At 45.4% G+C, this 18,570-nt stretch overlaps 1 protein-coding gene across 7 annotated transcripts in view; it reads right to left on the bottom strand.

Moving 5' to 3' along the window:
* The window catches only part of MCF2L2 (MCF.2 cell line derived transforming sequence-like 2), a 312,498-nt gene that overhangs the window by 152,059 nt on the left and 141,869 nt on the right, over positions 1 to 18,570 (bottom strand). For all 7 annotated transcript variants that reach the window (XM_065557695.1, XM_065557694.1, XM_024107391.3 and 4 more), the window contains 4 exons: positions 17,122 to 17,313; positions 14,206 to 14,397; positions 13,221 to 13,398; positions 1,354 to 1,457 (listed from right to left, as the gene is read on the bottom strand). In XM_065557695.1, the coding sequence (XP_065413767.1) occupies positions 1,354 to 1,457; positions 13,221 to 13,398; positions 14,206 to 14,397; positions 17,122 to 17,313 (666 nt within the window). The remainder of the gene's footprint in view (positions 1 to 1,353; positions 1,458 to 13,220; positions 13,399 to 14,205; positions 14,398 to 17,121; positions 17,314 to 18,570) is intronic.

The following is an 18,570-nucleotide window of genomic DNA, read 5'->3' as shown; positions in this document are numbered from 1 at the left end:
TCACAAAGCTACGATTAAGTGACTGGTGGTGCATATAGCTTTACACTTTTTGTAAATGTGTAGATGGCTGTGCACTTCTTTGACCTTTTGCCATGCAGCAGCAGGTATTAGTTCATTTTGTTTTTATTTTTGAAAAGTATTTAATGAGTAAACTTCTTGGGGGATAGGGGAATCCACTTGATATGTCTCGTTTAATTTTTATCTCTAAAAGGGGCTTGGATACCACAGTGATGGGTGAGATGAGATCCTGAATAGAACAGAACACCAGTTTTACGGGGTTAATTTGACTAAGGTGATGTTAGAGTAAGATTCCCACTTTAGGCAAAAAGCTACAGTATAACACGAGTGGGCAAACTTTTTGGCCCAAGGGCCACATTGGGGGTGCAAAACTATATGGTAGGCCGGGTAGGGAAGGTTGTGCCCCCCAAACAGCCTGGCCGTGCCCCCTATCTGACCCCTCTCACTTTCCACCCCCTGACTATCCTCCTCAGAACCCCCCACCCATTCAACCCCCCCCCTGCTTCTTGTCCCCTGACTGCCCCCTCCGGGACCCCCGCCCCTAACCTCCCCTGGGGCCTCACCCCCTATCCAGCCCCCCTGTCCCCTGACTGCCCTGACCCCCTATCCAGCCCCCCTGACCCCTATCCACACCCCTGCCCCCTGACAGGCCCCCTGGGATCCCACCCCCATCCAACCACCCCCTGTCCCCTGACTGCCCCCAGGATCCTCTACTCCATATCCAACCCTCCAGACCCCTTACCATGCCGCTCAGCGCAGCATGGCTGGAGCCGTGCCTCCTGGCCGGAGCCAGACATGCTGCCCTGCATGAGTGCGCAGCCCCGCCACCCAAAGTGCTACCCGTGCAGCGCTGTGGCTTCAGGAGAGGGTGGACAGCTGGGGAGGGGCTGGGGGTTAGCTAGCCTCCCTGGCCGGGAGCTCAGGGGCCGGGCAAGACAGTCCCGCAGGCCATAGTTTGCCCACCTCTGGTATGACACCTGAGAGCTAAGAGATACAAGGTGAGTGAGGTAATATCTTTTACTGGACTAACTTCTGTTTATGAGCGAGACAAGCTTTTGAGCTACACAGAGCCCTTCACAGCCCAATACAGCTAAAATTACACTACATAGCTGTGAGCTAATGCATTGTAATATAGGATACATAAAGGGCCAGATTTTTTCCCCTCCCTAAAGGAATTTCAGCTTTCACCAGAATGCTTATGCTCATGAAACTGATGTATACATGAGAATGGGTGGAAGGTAAGTAGGGTATTTTAAGAGTTTGTTGCACCATACAGTGATGTCACCTTGCATTCTATCACAGTAGAGACTGTTTCAAAAACAAAGATGCTCCTACCTTAATTCCGCCTTTAGTCTTCTTAATGCTTTTCTTTTTTGATAATTCTACCTCAGAGATGGACTTTGGTGGACAGGGAATTTCTGCTGATCTCCTATTGGTAGCTGAGGGAATCAATAGAAATTACCATTAGAAAACTTGTGCTTGCATGCCTAAATCCTAGTTTCTATTGAAATCAATGGGAAAAGTTTCAATGGGGACTAAGATCTGGCCTTCAGTAAACTGGGCAATGGCAGGTAGTTTTAGCTTCCGGCATATGCATAATATTAGGGGGAATAAATCAGAGCATTGTCTTAGGTGAGCTGTTAATAATTGTAAAAGCACAAGAATAAACACACCTGACTTAACTATCCACACCCAACAGGACTCCTCGTCAGTTCCAGTTACCAGAGAATTCCCAACCATTTTAAAAGTTATTTTTGGCATGGAAATCTTGTTCAATTGGGTACAGTAGAATTGGTCCCCAAAAGAAGACCTGAATACTTTAACCACAGGTTTTCAATGCATAGCAGTAGGAGGATTGGTTTTCTTTTGCACGCAAAGTATCTGTGCACTAGTGAATGATGGATGTTCCCACAGCTGCGATGCCAATCGAAATGTAAAAATGTTATTTATTTATTTATTTATTTTACTGGGGGCTTGGGGGGGAAAAAAACTGGAATGGATATTGCTCAGTGCTCAGTGGCTAGAGACCCCAGTTTGACAAGAGACTCCCTTGTGTTAAACTTCTTTAGTTTGACAGGAGTACTTGTGGCACCTTAGAGACTAACAAATTTATTAGAGCATAAGCTTTCGTGGACTACAGCCCACTTCTTCGGTTGCATATAGAATGGAACATATGGAGTGGGCTGTAGTCCACGAAAGCTTATGCTCTAATAAATTTGTTAGTCTCTAAGGTGCCACAAGTACTCCTGTTCTTCTTTTTGCGGATACAGACTAACACGGCTGCTACTCTGAAACCTGTTCTTTAGTTTGGCAGCTTCACTCACTATGAGCCAATGAGCCAACTGATGCTATGGGAGAATCAGCAGCCGCCCTTGAACTGTGTGGCATATGGCTGCCATCCATAAGAAAATGTGTTAGAATGTGCTGAGGGAAGGAGATCCCTAATACACATGAATCCAGCATGCAATTATTCCTGTTATTTAATAGTTACAAACTAAAACTAGACAAACAAGGAACTCAGCTGTCCCATAGCAAATGAAAGTGCATTTTAAAAATGTAAGGTAAAAATCAGTCATGTTTAGCCTGGATCCGCACATTGATAAAGGCATAGTTACATGTACTGTAGAAATAAATCTGGACATCAGATGAAATGCTTAAAGCAGGTGGCAAAGACCAAACTTGCTTCTATTCTACTATGCAGCCCTTTCAGTGTTTGTTCTGGGGAAATTTTTTAGTTAATTCACCTAAAGACCATCAGAAAAAATAAAAGCCAATTTTTTTCAGATGTATTCCCTAATTTTGAGTGCCTCCTTAGGTGGGCTCCCAACAATGAAGTTAATTATGCATCATGCCTGTAGGCCTGGCTTGCCATGCATAATGAAACAAGGGGGAGGCCTGGTTTCTTGGACAACAGGATTAGGGAGGTAACTAGGTCAGCAGGCCAAAAATGGAATGTTTGTGCTAAGGTAAGTAAAGGGGTCCGTAAGCTAAAAGACAGAATGCCTGAGCTAGCTAATATCGGAACAACACCCAGGGAACCATTTACAGTACTAAGAACAAGATAACAATGGGCAAGATAAGTTGGGGGCATAAAGATGAGGTAAAGAGTAAAGCCGAACATTCACAGCATATGGACAGAGCATGCTGTACGGGGAGTGGTTCTTGCAAAGTAACTAAGCCAATCCCAAAACATGTGATGCAATATCTATAAAGAAACGGGGTTTTTGTGTAACTTTGGATGTGTGGTGTATATACTCTATACCCACCCCCTATGTTTGAAGTTGATCAACTCAACATAGCTTTGGTATATGCCAAATAAAGGAACCTGAATGACGAGACTGGAGTCGAACTGCATTCTCGGGGAACCGAGTGGAAAAGGTCTTGGAGACTACCCCCAACACTGTTCAGAGATGTTATAGACCCACAGCTCTCCCTGACACCTGCCCATCCTTCTTTGTGGGAGGCTCAGGGCAGATCGCTCTGGATGGAGAGGGCACAGCATAACAGAATCAGTAAAGAGAAGAACTGAAATGTCTTTCATTTTTCATAAATTTATAGAAGTTAGGATGACCCCACCCAATTATGCAGTCAGCCAGAAGGATAAGGTGTCTACCCTAGAAATGTATCAAAGACGAAATACTTATCTTGTTATCTGTATGTGCTGCCTTTCCTCTTACCCAACCGCCCGCTCACTGCACTTAGCAACAAAGCTTAAGATGGCCTTTCCCTAACCCCTTCACTTCTCTTTGCAACTCCTCACTCTGCATCCTGGCCCAAAACATACAAGGAATTTGCAAGTGTATTTCTCATGAATTTAATTATTTACACATGAAGAGTTTACAAACTTCCTGCATAGGGCAATTGAAGCCATAACCATGACTACAAAACAATTGAGTTGTACAGGTCCCCTGACTGAGTTGAAATCCAACCACTGAGTGCTATTTGGTTTTCCAGTAGTTCCTTATTATGAGGTATCGTGGGAATCTTATTTGGTTTTGAGTACCATTTCCAAAAGCTACCTTCTCCAGCTTTGGAGAAGGACTGGAATATGGAAACAGCTGTTCCTTCTGGAAGGTGGTATAATTTCACTTAGAAAATGGTACAACTAATTTTTGGAGCAGGAGGAAAAAATTATAAAGATTTGGTAGTAGTTAGTAAAATAATAATAATTTCCCCATAACTTTGAAAAGACCTCCCAAAAAACTTTCATTTTATTTGAATTTTTTGGGGAATTCCCTCCTTTCCTCCCTCCCTCCCACACACAGTTTCAGGTATTTCCCAACCATTTTCTCTGTCGTTGATTCACTTTTCTTGCAGTAGAAAAGTACAGTGAGAGAGAGAGTGTGAGTTTTAATTAAATTAAACATGTTTTGAAAAATTTTGTGGACAAATCAAAAGTTTCAACAAACAAATTTTCTGTGAAAATCCTAGGATTTTATCAACACGCCATTTTGTGTCCAAAAAAAGTTTGATGGAAAAACATTTCAACTAGCAGCTTGGCTAAAATAGTCTAGAACCCTGTTCATGTTGAACTGTCCCTACTACCTGAACCAGTGGTTTAGTCATCTGGATTGCTCTGGAAGGCCTGCTCATTTTCTAAAGTTGTGTGTGTTAAACATGCAAGAGCAGGACTCAAAGGAGAGGAAACACTGATATGAAACATAAGACCTTTGCCTAAAGCAGCACTGTCGGCAATATTGGCTACATAGAGCTAATCATCGCTCTGAAGGCTAGAGAATACTCCTATAAAAGTCCTAGCTAATAACAAAATGCAGTCAGTGAGGAGGAAGAAAAATCAATTATTCCTTTGATATCTTGACTATGACTTGAAGATTCGGACGGCTCCAGTTTATTCAGATACACGTGTCTTGGATATTTAACTTAAAGATGAGTTCCTAAAAAGCCTAACCACAGATCTTCTGTTTCATATCATTGTTTCCTCTCCTTTGGTCTCTGACCCAGCAAATTCCTAGGATCAGTATTTTAATTCAGAAGTTGCTCTACCAGTATAGTTTGTATTTCAGATGATGGTTGTAGAGAGAAGCAAACAGAAGAAAGAAGTCCACACCATAAACTCAAAACCAGCCCCCTGTATTTCAGGGAGGGGTTTCAGATTAGATCTTGCATTCCAGCCTCACGGGCAAATTTAATTTCCACAGACTGTGGATTTAGTACATTTAAAACTGGAATGGAAAAAACACTAGTAAATGTCCCAGGCATTTTGGGCTGCATATGAAGAGAAGTCTCAAAAGGGGGAACAGTGGAAGCCTCTTGTTTTTGCTGATCCACTGCCTGGGAATGAATTTTACCCAGGGCAAGGAGCTAGCGCCCACATCCTCAAAAGTCTTAAGGCACCTCACTCCTATTGAAATCAATAAGCACCTAAACACCTTTGAGGATCTGGGCCTAGATGCCCTAATGCAGAAGGTCTTTTCTACCTCTAGACTCTGATTTTTGAGCCCAGTCCTGCACTCTGTACCCAGTTAAAATTGCCATCAAGAGCAAGGAGTACAGAACGAGGCCCCTCATAGAAGTATCCTTCTGTAAGAAAAGAGACCAATCAGTTTCTCAGTCTGCCATATGCTATTGCCACAAAAATGAAAGCCTCTTTTCTTCCTCTCCTCTGTATAGAAATATTGTGGGCTGTAAGAAGCTGGTGGTTTCCTAAACAGGAACTAATGGAATTCACATATTCCTACATCAGATAATCTCTCTTCTGTCCACCCTGCCTTCTCCTTCCTCTATTTTGCAGGATATATTCTTTTTATCCTCACGCCAGATGTTATTCATTAGTGAGTGAGTGTTATGTACGAGTAAGTGTAAAGAATGCCAAAAAGGATCCAATGAGCAGTCAGCTATATATAGATCAGATGTAGTTTGTTCAGATTTTATTACTTAAAAGACTGAAAAGGGTTCAGGTGTGCTTCCTCAAATGAACTCCGAGTTCTAAGATGCCCGGAGTATGAGTCATCTTGTTTGTCGTTGGTGTATAATGGATATAATCTACTATTGGACAGCACCCAGCTGATTCAATATTTTATTTTATCCGCATTGTTCAATGCGTGGACTTCGGCCTTATTTCTGGAACATCATTCAAACCCTGCTCTGAAGACTGAATTATTTATTTCCTCGTGGGGCTTTTCAATGGCGCTCCTCACTATAGAATTCGAGTGTTTCACAAACATAATGTATTTTCACAATCTGCCTGTGAGGTGAGGGGATGGTATTCTCCCCATTTTACAGATGGGGACCTGGGGCAAAGAGATTAAGATCCAAAGTGTCCACTAATTTTGGGTGTCAAATGTGAGATGCCCAAGACCGGATTTTTCCAGAGTACTTAGAATTATATCACACTCTATATGTTCAAAAGCACAGGCAACCTTAATTATGGCATTTCCTAATTTTTGAGTGCTTGACTTTGCATCATTGTAATGTTCTTCTAATATAGTTTTTTGTGTGTGGGTTCTTTGCTTTTTTAAAAACCTACCTGAAAAAAACAAATATTCTATCATGTGGAATCACATTTACACCCACATAGCACCTTGGTAGGGTTGGAACATTTAGACCAATTGCACATTCTTTGTTAGCTCAAGTGGCAGAGCAACTGGTAGCAGTAGTAGGTTGTCGTCCTCTATATGGTTCACCAGAGGAGGATGACACACACTTTATCAGCAAATATCTGTGAAACTCACTGGCATGAAGGAATACAATTTTAGGAGAATTCAACTGCCAATTCTAACAGGTCTCTGCTGAATGTATGTAAACTGAGATGTTTTTAAAAAGCTTATAACTTGTAGACAAATTTGGGCATTTTTTAAAATAGGAAGAGCAAAAAGGGCTTGAATGCCAGAGCAGGGCTTGCCACTTGCCTAATTTCAAGCCCTTGATCCAAAATGCAGAGGTGCCTGAGCTTCTCAACTAAATGCTTGTAAGAATGTTTTTAACCTGAGCAAACTAACATATCTTCCCCTAATCTCATTCAGGAAATGGCCAAACCACGGCTGCTGACACTTTCCAAAATAATTCAGCATGAGGTAGACACCCTGTAGGGAAAACTTCAGCCCAAATGTTTGAAGTTTAGCAGCCTTATAAGCAACTGAAAACAGGGTCTTACAATGGGAAGGGTCAGGCAACATTAACTGTGGATGGCGCTAACAGATCCACCTATAATACTTCATAGCTCAGTAGGTTCCTTCCCAAAGTGCTTTACAACTGGTGTGTCAGATTGACCACAACAGATTGACCACGCTAGCCCTATGCCAGTTTACATCAACTGAGGATCTGGCCCTCTATTGACAGGAATTCCATCAAACACTGTACTGCAGCCAGCAAAAATTTAGCCAACTCATCAGCATCTCATAAATTGAGTTAATTGGAGCACAGAAGGAGCCCATTAATTTTCTTGTCAAGTTGCATCTCTTTCTTCCCCAACATACATGCAGGGATGAATTCTGCCCTCAGTAACTCCCGTGAAACTCTCAATGGAAGTTAACCTCAACGGGGAATAAACTGAGCTAACCTCAGAGTAACGTGCATTTTTATGTAGTATTAAAATATAAAACTCAAAAAGATTTACAGGGAAATCTGTCTGAAGTGACCACCCAAAGGGCCAGCAGAGGGCTGTTGCCTCCTTGAGATGGGTCTATAAGTAAAGCATGAGCAAATTTCCACAGGCAAACCTCTCCCTCGAGAAAAAGAGGAGCGGACGTGTTTTTGTACGGAGCATCATGTCTGTTCCACTCGTGGTTTTTATTCTTTGATTAGGTAGGTGCAGGCGTTTGGGCCAGCTCGAGGCCCAGGTCTAGTTGGTAGATCAATTTGTGAAGTGAGATGTTTCAGAATGAAAGAGGGTATGGACTGAAGTATTAAGATTTTGTCCCTGATGCTGCAGTCCAGCAGAGGAAGACTTGGCACAAGTCCAGAAAGAGTGGGGGGAAAAGACAGTTTTGAGCCACTTGTCCATGCTCTACCCTCTCCTGAAGGCTGCCCTAAGCTATGCCTCCTGCCAACAGCCCCCAGAGGCCATTATGACAGCTGGGGATCAGCTAGGCATAGGTCACACCCCATTTCCCTGGCCATGTCCCCTGCGCTGGCATGTAGGAGTGGGTGGCCCAAGTTTCTGCCCCTTCCCTCACACATGGCAAAGAAGAATTTCTTTTTACCGAGCAGGGTGTGTGTGGGGGGGAGGGGGGGAATGTCACAATAAAATTCACAAGAACATTTCATGTATGACCCTCAGCACCACTACTTATGCCCTTTCTTTGAGCATTCTGCATTGGGTGAATTTCACTTTTGTCCCTTTCCTTGGAGGATTAGAGTGGGGAACATGGTCAGGATTTTGCTCTGGAACCAGGGACTGTCTTTCCAGAGAGTTGGCAGGTGAGAAACATATCTGGATTCCCCAGATAATAGTCACCATGTGGCACTTCTGTGGTCTAGCTAGATAAGCAGGCTATAGAGTATGAGCCTTACTTTCAGACCTCCAGCAGCTATTAACCAGATCTTATTTATTCACCTGCCTCCTTATTTGCATAGAAATTCTATCTCTGAATGCAGTAGTTTCCTGTTGATATAATATGCTTTGCCTGTGACCAGGAAGATTCAGGTGCCTCAAACAACGATGAGTTACAATATCTGCCATAAACAGCACTGGCACCCTCTCTTCCTTCTTCCCCAATTGGTGCTCAATAAATCCTTCCAGTATAAATCCCCAACCCTGCAATGGGATCCAATGAACACTCACTGACTTCAGTTGAGCTTCACAGAGCTGCATGGGTCTGCCCACATAGATCAGAGAAAAATACTCAGCTAATATATTGGCTTGAAGAAAAAGTGGGACCTACATTTGAAGTACTGTGCCTGGAAGTACTGATCCTCTTCATATGTAGAAAGGATGTTAGGGAAAGCCCAAGAGAGGACAGCTGGAGGAGATATGGGATATGAGGGAGATCCCACACTGGAGCCATTCTTTTTAGATGATGAGTCTGAAGAACTGTCCCAGATTGAGGTGTCGAGGGAGGACATTTTGGAACAGATTGATAAATAATAATCAATCACCAGGACCAGATGGGATTCACCCAAGAGTCCTGAAGCAACTCAAATATGAAATTGCAGATCTGAGATGAAAGTCGGTTGAGAAATCCAATGAATGGCATTTTATACATTGAGCAAGATGGTGCCATTTTAAAAACGAAATTGTCACTTTCTGGCCATGGTAGTTGAACTGTGGTATTTCCTGTTCCAAGCCCAGGAAATACTGCAGAAAGTCAGCTATGTTATTCACATTGCTGAAGTTGCGTAACTAAGATCGATCTCCCCCTGTAGTGTAGACAAGCCCTTAGTAAGCTAATCATTAATACACACTGTATATTGCAATCTAGGTATTTAACTAGCTCTGATCACTGTAGTATATGAGCATCATCGTCTGAGTAGCACTACCCTGGTCCAGTATGAGGGAGGTGGTAGTGTGACTTTCAGGACCAGTGAACACTGTACATCTCCCCAATATATCACAGTTCTAGAAATATTTGTGAATAACTTGGGCTTGCTGATCATTTGCAACACTATGCACAGGGTTCAATAGTCATCTGTATGTTTCTGTCTAATCAGTTGTATTTTGAGCTCTAACATAAAATCCACAGAACCACATTCTAGAATCAGTTTGGCTTTCTGTGTAAAGAACTGATGGCATCAGATGGCCCTCATGAACAAAGGCTCCAGATTATTTAAAGGGTTGTAATTTACACCATCTGCAAAGAAAATATGTCCTTTGTTATATATATTTAATTCCCTCTGCTTCGCTGTACATTTGGAATATTATAAAATTGTACAGTTTGTGTGCGCTCTGGAAATGACTATAAGGTGCTGATAGGAAGGGAGTAAAATTACGTCTTGGTCCACACTACAGAGTTAGGTCGATAAGGCAGCGTGCGTCAATCTAATTATGGCAGTGTACACACTACAGACTGGCTCCTGCTGATGTAAGTGCCCTACTACAGCGACATAAGAACTGCACCTCCACGAGAGGCGTAGGGCTTATGTTGGTGGAGTTAGGGTGACGCAGTGTTGTTGTAGTCACTGCATTACTTACAGCGGCTATTGGCTGTCATTCTTGTCAATTGCACGGTTATATCCTGGAGCTGTGAAATTGACAAGAAAGCCGGGCTGTCACCAGGGCGGGTGGGGGGTTCCAGCTAGAGCCTGGCTGCCCCTGGGCTCCTGGCTCCCAGCTGGGCTGTGCCCACCCTGCTCGGAGCCCAGCTGCCCTCCAGCTCCCGGCTCCTAGCCCAGCTACCCACCCAGGCTCCCCGTTCCAAGCTGGGCTGCACCTGCCCCGCTCCCTGCTGCTATCTGGGCTGATGCCCAGAGGCTCCTGGTTCCCTGTGCTGCCTGGCGGCTCCTGGCTCCACACTCTCATCGCCTCTCCAGGATCTCAGCTCTGCGCTACCAGAAGCCTGGCTGCGCCCCCCCAGGCTCTTGGCTCCCCACTGTCTGCCGTAGCCGGGCTCCCAGTGGAGATCTGCACTCAGAGTCCAGGCAGCTCCCAGCAGGGAGCCAGGATCCTCAGTGCAGCTGCCAGGCTCCCCACAGGGAGCGGGGAGCCAGGAGCCTCCAGGATGCCAGCCGGGAGTGGGGAGCCTGGGCAGCAGCTGGGCTGGGAGCCGGGAGCCGGAGGGCAGCTGGTCTCCAAGTGGGGTGCGTGCACCCTAGCTGGGAGTGGGGAACCCGGGAGCAGCTGGGCTCTAGCTGGAGCTCACCATCTGCCCTGGTTACAGCCCGGCTTTCTTGATGTAGCGGTGAAAGTGACAGGAATGACAGCCAACAGCCAATGTAAGTAATGCAGTGTCTACATGGACCCTGCATCACCCTAACTCCACCAACATAAGCCCTACGCCTCTCGTGTAGGTGCAGTTCTTATGTCGCTGTAGTAGGGCACTTACATCGGTGGGAGCCAGTCTGTAGTGTGTACGCTGCCATAATTAGGTTGACGTAAGCTGCCTTACATCGACCTAACTCTGTAGTGTCCACCAAGCCTCAATTTACACTTTTAAGGCTCTTTGCTAGAGACTTAGATTTCATTTTTAAAATATAGTGAGATTCCTCTTTACAGGGCCCAAAGGGTGGCTCTGTTAAAAAGGGGGCCCCCGAGACACAAACTGAGGCTACGTCTTCACTACCCGCCTGAATCGGCGGGTAGAAATCGATCTCTCGGGGATCGAATTATCGCGTTTCGTCGGGACGTGACAATCGATCCCCGAATCGACGTTTGTACTCCACCAGCGCAGGTAGGAGTAAGCGCCATTGACGGGGGAGCCGCGGCGGTCGATTTGCCGCCGTCCTCACAGCGGGGTAAGTAGGCTCGGTTATGTCGAATTCAGCTACGCTATTCGCATAGCTGAATTTGCATATCTTAAATCGATTCCCTTCTCCCCCCCCCCCCCCCCTGCCCCAGTGAAGACGTAGCCTAAGTTATTTTGAGTCGACTTAAGCTACGTCTTCACTGGAAAAAAATAAAAAACCATCCCTTTGCTCTTTTTCATCGAGATAGCTAACTTGAGTCAGCTCCCTCACTGCAAATCCTAGTGGAGACAAGGCAGAGGTAGTTTTTACCTCAATGTAACTATTCAAGGTCCACCCCAGAGGAGGAGGAGAGGATTATACAGAAGAAAATGGAGTAGAAAATACTCCATGTGAGCGATGCACAGGAGTTAAGGTTGTTACTGGAGCCTTAACATTTGCATTGCCTGACTGTGGGATAGTGTGATTTTAAAGCTAAGAATTTACAAGCAATTTTACCAGCAGAAATGCATGTGAATAATTTGCACATACTCAATGAACAATTAGACATCTGTGGTCACTTGGAAGGAAGAATAAAGAGTAGAAGATGAGTCCCTCTGAGGGACAGACCATCTCTGGCAGGGGCTTAACTAAAAGAAAGGCCTGGTCCTCACTTAGTCCGGACTTCGGACTAAGGTACGCAAATTCAGCTACGTTAATAACGTAGCTGAATTCGAAGTACCTTAGTCCGAACTTACCGCGGTCCAGATGCGGCCGGAAGTCTCCCCCCGTCGACGCCGCGTACTCCTCTCGGCGAGCTGGAGTACCGGCGCCGACTGTGAGCACTTCCGGGATCGATCCGGGATCGATTTATCGTGTCTTAACCAGACGCGATAAATTGATCCCAGAACATCGATGGCGTGCCGCCGGACCAGCCGGTAAGTGAAGACTAGGCCAAAGAAACTTTCCAGGAATGTGGAAACTGGCAGAGTGAGAATAGCCTAAGACTGACTCATTGCTCTGTGCACTTGGTAAGTGTCTCCATGTGAGCCAAAGTGATGAGATAATTGTTTAAGTACCAGGTGTTGATTAACCAATCAACAAGTGGACTCAACTCCTCAGCTGAGGAGCGTTAAAAGGGAGACAGGAAGAGGTAAGAGAGGGGTAGGCTGAAAGGGAAGCCCAGAGAAGCTCAGGATCTCAGAAAGAACAGGAGTACTTGTGGCACCTTAGAGACTAACACATTTATTTGAGCATAAGCTTTCGTGGGCTACAGCCCACTTCTTCGGATGCATGTAGTGGAAAATACAGTAGGAAGATATATATATACACACACAGAGAACATGAAACAATGGGTGTTACTATACACACTATAAGGAGAGTGATCAGTTAAGGTGAGCTTTTTTCAGAGTAGCAGCCGTGTTAGTCTGTATCCGCAAAAAGAACAGGAGTACTTGTGGCACCTTAGAGACTAACAAATTTATTAGAGCATAAGCTTTCGTGGACTACAGCCCACTTCTTCGGATGTGTAATCTCAGGGAGATGAGAGTTCTCCCCCCTTCTCCCCTGGGTCTGGGAGAAGGTAAAAGTCATATGCTGTGGGGAACAAGCACTGGTTTAGCATGTTGTAAATAACACACATGGTGTTGAACTTGCCACTGGAGCATGTGAGGATTGTGTACAACATGGAGTGCAGTGGGAGGGAATCCTGCCCTGTGACAGGGAGTTGGAAGTTTTCTCGGTAGATCCATAACCCGATTCGCCCTTACCTATCGCTGCAGGCGCATGAATATTTCACAGCTGACTAAGACGCCTGGGTGCTGACACTGAATCTCAAGCATACGCTTTCATTTTGGTCATAGGACTGAACAGAACTGTGAGAACAGAATGGGTGTGTGTCTGAAAATCTTCTCTCTGAGGCTTACCTAATGGTGCGGGTCTGGTGCTCTTAGGTGACGCTCGCTTGGGGGAGGATTCAGGATGCGGGGCGACAGGTTGTACCGGCCGAGTCTGCTTGGCTGCCAGCTTCTTCAAACTCACTTGCCTCTTGTCAAACATTTCTTGCACGTCTTCTAGTTTTTGTAGAACTTTTTGGGCATTGGCCTGTCGGCAGAACAGATGGGGAGTAGATGTCATTCACAAATGGACAGAACCCTAGGAGGGGACCCTAGCACCCAAACCTCAGACTAACAGCATTCGGCAGTAGCACACCCTGCATTCTGTCTTAGAGTAGTGCAGCAACTGCTGTCTGCAGGCACTGTAATCCCACTGAGTACCTCCCTCCACACAATCCCTGACCCAGGCTTCAGGGTGCTACCCCAAAGGACTCCTTGTGTGAGTAAGGACCATAGGCGGCAACTTTTCATGGCACCGGTGGGTGCTCAACCCCCCCGCGGCCCCGGCCCACCCCCATTCCAACCCCTTCCCCAAAGTCCCCCTCCAATTCTGCCCCCTCCCTGCCCCATTGGACTCCTTCCCCAAATTCCCACCCCGCCTCTTCCCCCCTCCCTCCCAGCGCTTGCCACCGTGAAACAGCTGTTTCGCAGCAGGAAGCGCTGGGGGGAGCCACGGGGCACTCAGGGGAGGAGGCGAAGGCGGAGCAGAGATGGAGGTGAGCTGGGGCAGGGGGGCGGGGAGCTGCCAGTGGGTGCAGAGCACCCAGCAATTTTTCCCCGTGGGTGCTCTAGCCCCAGAGCACCCACAGAGTTGGCGCCTATGGTAAGGACTACTCGTATGAGTAAAGGCCATTGCCCCAAGTGCCCACATTTGTGAATAGTTTGCTATCAGATCTCCTTTCACATTTCCATCTGAACAGAAGCCATGAGTTAATATGTGAAGTGTGTATTTTGACATTCACTGCTGGTTTGTAGGAAGTTTAACCTGGCAGTGTAAAAATTCAACAAGCTTTACCTTTATTTCAGGGGTTAGAATCATGTCGAACTGGTTGTAGAATTCCTTAGGGTTAGACAACTGGTGTTCCTTAGCGGTTCCCAGGAATTTCTCTATGTCACACAGCGCAGTTTCAGCTCCCTCTTGTGATTGGCACTTGTCCACAGCTTGAGAAGCTAAGAGGTAGATTCCAGCTTCACACCATTGCCTCGCCTTTAGACGAAAACAGAGCCATTAGGACTTTGTAATAATGGTACAGTCTGAGGCTTCAACACTGCTGTTCTTGCCCATATTTGAACAGAAATAACACTCTTCAGTATCACCCACATGCCCATGTTGGTACAAGAGAGTCAAGGCTGTGAGCAGTTCTCAAGATGCAGTGTGCATTAAAAACAAGGAGCTACAATAAAGTCTATGGGGCCAAATATGACCCAGTGTAACCCCACTGACTCAGCACTGTGCTTCAATGGAGTTGCATGCCAGCACAGAATGGGACTCACTGTATTGAATTTAAACAAAAGCAAGAAAGTCTAGTGTCTGTCATTCTATCATTAATCCACTTTGTTGTGCCGCCTCATTGAGGGGTCTCAGGACAGTTCCTTCAGCAATCCACCTTCACAACAGGCTAGGCCGAGGATAAATTGACTCTCAACTCTGATTCCCTCCTTACCGGTTTTAAAATATTGCACTATTGCTGATGACTTCATTATTTAAAATAATTGACTGGCCTTCCATTTTTGTAAACAGCAGAACCATGTTAAAAAATAGATCCTTTTGCTACCCCAAAACATGTCTGCGACACTGTTAACATAGCCAGGTGTCTCCTGTCACAAAACCAACATCCTATCTTTACTGCTGCCAAAACACTAAGTTATTGTGCAAAAGAAAAGAAACTGCGCTGAGGCTTAAGTTGTGCACCTAGTTTCAAGCCAAACTGATTTTAAAGCGAGGGAGTCAAATGTTTGCATTATAAACTCGCAGTTTCAAGACAACAGCTAAACCTTCATAGGCTGTTAAACTGTACGGTTCCTTGAGACATCAGATTGCGTACTGTCTGAGTAGCTATACTGAACACTGTGTTACTTGAAAAATACCTTGAAGCAACCAGACATACTCTTCTGTACAATAAAAACAACTAGGAGTCCAGTGGCGCCTGAAAGACTAACAGATTTATTTGGGCATAAGCTTTCGTGGGTAAAAAAACCCCACTTCTTCTGTACAATGAGTCACTGGGAGCTGAAACAACAAGGAGTCCGGTGGCACCTTAAAGACTAACATATGTTAGGGTGCCACCGGACTCCTTGTTGTTTTTGTGGATACAGATTAACACGGCTACCTCCTGCTATTGGGAGCTGAGAACGCTGGGCCCCTGGTAAGCTCCAGCCCACAGCTTGTATGTGAAGTAGTAGAGAGAATAGCTGTTTTTTCTTGATAGCAGTGATTTATGCTAATAGGGTAAATAGCTGATACAGTAGATAGACTCTGCTGGCTGAGGGGTTTCCATTCACTTAGACCAAGTCATCCATGAAACAACAGATTGGATTTGACAAGCACAGAGTTTAATCGCCCGGTGCACTTCAGTTCCAAGGGATACTCCCACGCTCATGCCTATGGCCGCACACGCAGTGACGCCTCGGCGCCTTCTTGTGCCTGGCACTTCTCCAGGCTTGCCACCCCATGTGGAATTGGCTAAGGAATGGTAGAAGCTAAGTGCACTGAGCAGGAGGCAGCGACTAGGACAAGTTCCCAGCACACACGTCTGTAGCTTTTCCTCGGGAATCTCTTTCCAGATGAAGCCTAGATCTTCTTGTAGCAACCTCTTTTTCTGCATTCCCAATCACCAATAGCAATTTGTCCCATTAATAAGGCATATATACCTTTCACCTGCCGGCCTCAAAGCTCTTTACAAAGGCAGATAAGTACAGGACCCCAAAGTCACACCGGGGCAGATCTGGACATAGAAGCCCAGTGTCCTGTCACCCAGCATTGTGGTCAGTCCATCTGACCACGGCTGTCCTCATCCAATGGAAACAGGAATATCCTTACATATACTAACAGTGCCCTGTACCTGAGCCCAGATTTGTAAAACAATCTCTAAATTTACAGATCCATCCTGTGAGGCGCTGATCATGTCCTGGGACGTGCTGAGCACCCTCACCTCCCATCATATTATAGATGTAAAGAGCAGCAGGCCAGAATTCACTGTCATACCCACTGACTTCAATGAGGTTGTTGGCCCAACATAGGAATTAAGAATAATCTGCCCAGATAGCAAAGGCGGTTACAGTATTTGCTTCAAATCTCCCTTGGCACTAGCACAAGATGATTCATAAGGGAGGCCAGAGGGTTTCATTAGTGCCGTCTCGCTTTGTTTAACATTCAGTTCAGATAAGTACCTATGAGTCCAGATAGATAACTGAACCTTATCTGAACTCCCCAAACCTCTTTGGTCTATAAAACTGGGCTAGGAATCTCACAAATAGGTTTTCTGGTCATTCCTGCCTCAAATCCGGCTGAAAATACCACAAGACCAGTCACTTTCTCATGGCATTTGAGCATTTCTGCTTCCCATTCCAGCCAGATCATGGAAGTGTAGAGGAGCTTGAAAATGTAACAAGCAGTGAATTGATCATTGGCAAGCCCCAACAGAGGCTTGGTCCATGTTTTAGGTTTAGATGACTTCTTATTTTACCTCAAACCCTAGTTCTAATCCTCCTAACTGTATAATTCAGGGAAACCACTGTTCTCTTTTATGCTACCCATTCTCTCTTCCTCTTTCTGAGGCTGATACCACAACTATTTTCCCCCAGCTGTGCATAGTAGCTGATTGGGGGAAATAGTGAACATGCTTTTCTCTAACCCCAAATATGTGATCCTTTAACCCATTATTTTTTCATTTAGCATTACTAGTGCTTTCCTACATGAAGACTTGCTTACCTTGTCTAACTGCTTATGCAGCTCAAGGGACTTTCCCAAAATATCATATTTCTTCTTGGTCTCATTGGTAAAGTCATCGCAGATACGCCTGAGTTCAACACACTTTGGCCTAATGGAGTCGACTGCGTAATGGTTGTTTTGGATGAGCTGGTCTCCATGCAGAGCTAGTGACTGGGCCTTTTCCAAAGGTTCCTGTGCAAACAACAAGAAGAAATGAAAAACCATCACACCCTAAAGGATCAGCCTAGATGGCTCCTCTAGAATTTCTGCTGAAGCCTAGAGCTGCAGGTTGGATCATTCTTTTGGATGACACCTTGTATTGTTTCACACCTGCCTTGAAGACTTGACTTCATAGTATGTGAGGTTGGCTTATTTTAGTTGCCTTACAGATGTGTAGTTGACTCTCTAGGCTAAATCCAGAAGTCAATCTAAGGGACTCTCAGTTAGTGTAATTTATGCCATAGGCACCGACTTTCTAATGTGCCAGGAGGTGCTCCGCCCAAGGCCCCGCCCCCTCGACCTCTTCCCCCAAGGCCCGGCCCCGCCCTGCCTTTTCCCACCACCACTCCACCCTGCCCCACCTCCACTCCTGGGGCTGCCAGCGGGCGGGAGGTGCTGGGGGGAGGTGCTAATAGGGGGGCTGTCGGTGGGTGCTAAACACCCACCATTTTTTTCCATGGGTGCTTCAGCCCTGGAGCACTCATAGAGTCGGTACCTATGATTTATGTCTACTTCTCCCTCCTCACTGTGTACATTACACCAATTCAGACTCAATGGGCTACGCTCAGAGGTGATGTTTAAGAGGTGCAAGTTATACATCAGTAAGTATATGTGGTGTCTAAGTTGGTGTAATAAATTACACACGGAGGAGAGCGGGAAGAAGGTGCATGCTATGCCAGTTTGGACTCATTTAGACTTCCATGGCAGAACCAGGAAGAAAATCTAAGTCTACTGGATCTCAGCTGTACACTTTAGACACAAGATCATCTTGTGCTTCTGCAGCTGTTCATGTGAATTTGATGTTATTTAACTGATTCATTTCTTTGATGTTTCCTAATGACGGCAAACCTACTGATCATCACAGCTGACTGATGGAGTTATAAGGCCAAAAGATCTGGAAAAGAAAGGTTGTTTAATGCATGCTGAATCCCTTGCTGGAAATAGCTGCTCAGACAATACTGACTTCTAATAAAACAACATTTAAAGATGTCTAACCGGAGAATCTTTCAAACTTTGCTCACTCTATGCTTTCAAGTTCCAAGAGATGAACCCAAACCAAAACCTCAGATCCAAACCCTCCTGAGCTTTATCAGTGTTTGAATTCCAAAAGCGGATTTTGCAAGTGGCCCCTATATTTATCATGGACCAAATCAAACTGCCAGATCGTAACACCCTAGGAGGTTGGACTAGTTGACATCTGGATCCAAACTTTAAAAGGCTGAGCTCATG

This window comes from Chrysemys picta, chromosome 9 (genome assembly GCF_011386835.1).
Source record: "Chrysemys picta bellii isolate R12L10 chromosome 9, ASM1138683v2, whole genome shotgun sequence".
NCBI lineage: Eukaryota > Metazoa > Chordata > Testudines > Emydidae > Chrysemys > Chrysemys picta.
Note: the sequence above shows the minus strand (reverse complement) of the source record. Positions and strands in the feature narration are given on the sequence as shown.